The sequence below is a fragment of the Teleopsis dalmanni genome, chromosome 1, assembly GCF_002237135.1.
Source record: "Teleopsis dalmanni isolate 2A chromosome 1, ASM223713v2, whole genome shotgun sequence".
Classification (NCBI taxonomy): domain Eukaryota; kingdom Metazoa; phylum Arthropoda; class Insecta; order Diptera; family Diopsidae; genus Teleopsis; species Teleopsis dalmanni.
The window spans coordinates 119483430-119488423 of NC_051846.1; the positions used below are offsets into that span (position 1 = coordinate 119483430).

Genomic DNA, 4994 nt, shown 5'->3' on the forward strand with positions numbered 1-4994 from the left:
CAGTATTACCTAGTTATTGAACCCGCAAATGAGTTGACAGCTTATGGATAAGAATAAATATCGCTTCGGTTAAAGGCCTTTTAGGCTTTAAAAATGCTGCACTTCGTGTACTTACTCGAAGGGGTATTCCAATAAATGGACCATAAAGTTGTCATGTTGTAAGTGAGATAGAATCCATTAATCACTTTCTATGTCTTAAACCAATAGTACAGACGAAGCGATCTCAATGTCAAAGAGCGTTTCTTCACTGGCCTGTCCGAGATTAACAAAATATACTCGACAGATCTATTCAATTTTGGAGTAAATTTCGAGTACCAAAAGGTTCAACAAGGATAGTACTAGTAGATGAAAACGATTAATGTAGTTTGCGCCCATGCAGATTTGCAGATTACAAGGTGCATTAGATTTCTCCCAATGTTTACAGTTACCTAACCTAGCTTAACCTAGAGTCCTACATCGGATTCTAGTCACTACAAATACCATAGTTTTCCTATCTTTGAATAAAGCGTTTTATATTAATCGTTTCAGGCAATATGGGACAACACACTAGTCTTCCATTATGACAACTTGTTAAGAAAATATATCAATTATAGAACAGCAATACGTATCCCAAATTAAACATAACTTTAAAGAGTTGAGCCTAGTGTCAAAGCACTAGATCGAACGATATGATGAGAAATTGTCGTGGAACCTTTAACCCACCGACAAATATGACACTATAAAAGACATTAATTATCTTAACTTTTATACTATCTGATCTGCAGCACTGGAAGAATATATTATGCTGCATATAGGCACATAAGGTATCTTCATATTAGTTTTCGATACTCATTACATCTATAACATCACTAAATCCGTTGATATACTACATGTGTCTCTACGCTTTATTTTTGTATTGAAATTTTTATATAAGATAACACCCGCTTATAACACTAACGCTCTCAAATTCGGCCCCTGCGCTTAGTTTCATTAACGGCATAATCATGCGATATTATTTAATCGCCAGATTGCTACGAAACGGGACATCAATTTGTTTGACTGGAAAAGTTCCTTGGGCCTTCGTTGCATTACACATTAAACGAGTTGCGCATCGGTATACATGGGTTAGAATGGATGTAGATAAAGACAGTGTGATTGTTAAGGAGTGCATTGTTAAGGAGTAAGGTTTGATTTTTGAAGTCAACCTGGGTTAAGGCAAAGAGACCACGCCACTTCAATGGTTCCAGTCTGGAACATAAAACTGACCGGTTTCAAAACGTTTTCTGAGTGTCAACAGATTAAGTTGAATTTCATCTGTTAAGTTCATTATCTTACTTTTTAACACCAAGCTTCAGTTGATTTGTTCTTCTTTTATAACTAATAATACATATCTTTGAAATCAACTAAGAATAAAAACAAAAACTCTTCCTTAAAAATAAAAACCTCTCACTTAAGATGTATATAATCCTTTCCTTATGAATCGAAAAGTAGTCATCATTATTAACTAGGAAATATTTTTTATTATGCGAGTAATTATAAATTTTACAAAAATTTCATTTTTAGTTTGGAAAGGACACAACATGAATTTATTTACAGTACGATTTGGGTTATCAAATTATTAAAATTGGAATTTTTTAAAAATACTTAGTAGAGTTGCTAACTAAAATTAAAATAAAACAATTGCGTTTTTAGAATTAAGCAACGGAGCCCTCAATTTCTGTGCTGTGGATTTCTTGGTGGCGTTGTAACAGACTCAAGCATTGATGCAAGCATTGTGTGCTAGCTGTAGAAATGGCTTTTAGCATGAGAAGATCAGGATCAGTTGGAGAGAACGCTTCACAATCAATATTTTCTATTGCACGCGCCAAATTGGCATTACTATAAAATTAAGTTATTTTATTAATTATAAGGGACACTTTAGTTTGTTTACTTACCACTGTTCTGTTAGATAAAGCGCTTGTCTTGCTGACACCATTGCATCTGAAGCTGCTAGTAATTCTCTTGGTGGTAAGGTAGATGCAATACTTATGTCCATAGCTTGTGTATGACTTTCAACTACTGCACGTAAACCATCTACCCATTCCTGACGTGCACGCGCATCTGATGCACGCAACTTTAATGTATCACCGGAAGCACAACCAATTGAAAATGTTTTCGAATCTTCATCGCTCGGATAAACAACAGCACCGCCTAAATGCACCTGACCGCGTGGCGCACCGGCTAATACATGAGGTGATGGCGCGACATCTTCATTAGATGAAGACGAATCACATAAATAATAGCTGAGTGTGCCTGTTTTCGGATCAACGGTGAACCAACGATACTGCCAACCTACAAAGCAGAATGTAGTGCGACTTTTTACATAAACAGACTAATTTTATTTACCTTTAACAACATTTGTGTATTTACTTAGTTGTCCATTTAGTTGATGTCGTACGCTTTGGTTTAGCACCCTGTTCAGATTAGCCTCCATTGTGTCGAGTCTCTCGCCGAACTCCTGTATTTTGCTCCGTTCCTTTGTTGTGCTGTTGTTAACGATAGCAGTCGAATGTAGCTTTTGCCGTGATTTGTTTTTGCGGTGCTGTAAAGTAGATTTTATTTTTCGCAGAATGTTTGCGAGTTAATTTTATATGTAATGCCCTAATATTTGTTACTTTTTTGTATGTTAATTTTATTATTAATAATATAATGTAATTGACGCAAAATCACACTAAACAAAAGTTCGTAGAAATAAATATTCAACACAGCGACTATTCACAATAAGCAAAATCAGCTGATATTAGAAAACAGTGTTGCAGAGTTGTAATTTTAGTGTATTAAATTTATTGTACTTAGCGTACATACCATTTTAAACATACGTTTCGAATCCATTGTTTCACCACAAATTTCAACTAAATATAATTGAAAATCTTTATGTTATTAAATTACATACAACAGAAAACTTTTTTTAACTTCGTGATTGCATTGTTTTAAATTCTATTAATGGAAATGAAGAAATTTTAAAACCAGTGCAATATGTGTTTCGTAACTAAAATGTTATGAAGTTTAAAAAAATGTCAAATATTGTTTAAAATATAAATTCTTTGAAATGACATTTAAAATCTTTTATTATTAATACAACAATTTGTAATGAAAATAATAATTAATAGAACACAAAGTATGGGTGGAAAATCGAAAGCCACAGGGTGAGACTTGAACCCACTGAAACCACCTCTCAACAATGTAAAATATACAAATATCAGCTATTGGACCATAAAGGTCAAAAGTTACAGCCACACTCTAGTAATCAAGGGAAAGGCAGATATTAGAATACTTATTAGAAGGCTTACTTGAATTATGTTTCGAAAATAAAGTAAATTGCATTGGGTTATCATGTTATGTGGAAGCTATTCAAGCCATTGCACTTGAGCACTTTCACTGTTTACTAACTCGGGATATTTTCAAAACCCCTCTTTATGCTTTGTTTGGATTGTTGTTTATTACTTCATCAGACTAAGCAATAATTGACCTCAGATCTGCATACTTCCCCGAGGAACCTGTAACCATTATGAGATTCGATAACGCGGTGTTGGTAAGTCTGCAAATAATTTCAGGACTCTATCCTTTATGTATTTTTTGATCGGGTCAATCTTTTTAATATTAAACCAATTAAAATTAAGATTATGTACTACAGTATATACATGTATATATGCAATAAATACAAACATATAAGTAATTATAACAAATAATATTAACTTTTGCTTAAACGAATCGAGATTTCAACCGGAAATAAATGAGTATTATATATTACAATTAATTTAAAAATTTTAAATTATATACACATATATGTCTATCTATATTTGTATATATAAATACCTATATACATGATAACTAATTTTCATACAGGTTTAGCTTAAACCAATCACAATATCGGGTACTAATGAGTATTATGTACCGCAATTAATTTATATTTGCTTATAATAAAAAATCATATAAGAAATAAAGTATATAAATAAAAAATAAATATACCATATTTAAATACATATGATAAATAATATTAACTATTTATTACACTACATATTTTAGCTTACGCGAACCGCAGACATCAATCCGAAATATACTAGTAATATGTATTGCAATTAATTTTAAATTTGCTTAAAATAAATTAAGAGTACATAAATTAACAAGAAGAGGTGATTTATATAAAATAAATTATATATTTATATGTCAATATACATATACATATATAAGTTGATATAATAAATAATAATAACTAATCAACACGTTGCAGACTTAAACGTTAACTAATCACATGATTCCAATCAGAGTTTTACTATAAATTCTGTCATAACATTTCTTTTTGTCTATTCACCATAGAACAATCAACTAAACTCTACAAACATATGTACTCCAATTAGGCAGAGTTGTTATATATTAGCACAACACATTGTACCTACCTTAATCAATAAGAAAATATATTTTTTGTACTAATTTCTTATTCCTAACAAATTTTAAATAAATATAAAAATTTTCTTTTTACTGAAATGTTCGATATAAATAACCGCTGTTTTAATTTTACAGACAACCCTGTATGTTTTTGAATTGTTTGTTTGTATACGCCGACATTAAATTGTTGTTGCTACACCGTAGTGGTGTGTAGACTTTGTAGAGTGAAAAAATAAGTTTTGTTCTCACAGAAGGTTGGAGTGGACGTCGTTTTGTTGCGTTTGGATTAAAATTATTAATATTTGTGGAAAAATGAAAGAAAAAATTATTTAATTATATAAAAACAAATGGCGGAGAGTGTAAATAATAATATGCATATAAAAGTTATTAAACTGAAGTGATCATTTTTAATAAATAAGTGCAATGAAAATTGTTAAAAAATCAATGGCAGCAGCCGTAAAAGAAGAAGCAGCATACCATTGAAACCAAAAACAACAACAACAAAATTCTTTTTTGATTTTTTTTCTTTGCGTTTTTACTGTTTTCTTTCTCAGTTTTTATTTATTTACTTTTTTGTTAAAATATTTTTT

General features: G+C 31.0%; 1 protein-coding gene across 2 annotated transcripts; it reads right to left on the reverse strand.

The window, feature by feature from the left end:
* Positions 1-1535: 1535 nt before the first annotated feature.
* LOC119668095 (oxysterol-binding protein-related protein 11) lies at positions 1536-2948 on the reverse strand. 2 transcript variants are annotated; one of them, XM_038077488.1, is made up of 4 exons: positions 2824-2948; positions 2365-2560; positions 1914-2310; positions 1536-1857 (listed from the first exon to the last, which is right to left on the reverse strand). In XM_038077488.1, the coding sequence occupies exons 1-4, from the start codon at positions 2848-2850 to the stop codon at positions 1674-1676; spliced, it is 804 nt and encodes a 267-aa protein (XP_037933416.1). In that variant the 5' UTR covers positions 2851-2948; the 3' UTR covers positions 1536-1673. The 2 variants fall into 2 exon arrangements, with proteins under 2 accessions (XP_037933416.1, XP_037933417.1); XM_038077489.1 differs by having other exon boundaries at positions 2838-2930.
* Between the last annotated feature and the right edge of the window lie 2046 nt (positions 2949-4994).

What these genes read in the sequence shown, in the direction of transcription:
- LOC119668095 (XM_038077488.1), bottom strand. Translation starts at nt 2,850, where the DNA reads ATGGATTCGAAACGTATGTTTAAAATG. An exon ending in CGAAACGTATGTTTAAAATG is followed by an intron (nt 2,561 to 2,823) that starts GTATGTACGCTA and finishes TCTACTTTACAG; the next exon opens with CACCGCAAAAACAAATCACG. An exon ending in CTTTATCTAACAGAACAGTG is followed by an intron (nt 1,858 to 1,913) that starts GTAAGTAAACAA and finishes TTAATTTTATAG; the next exon opens with TAATGCCAATTTGGCGCGTG.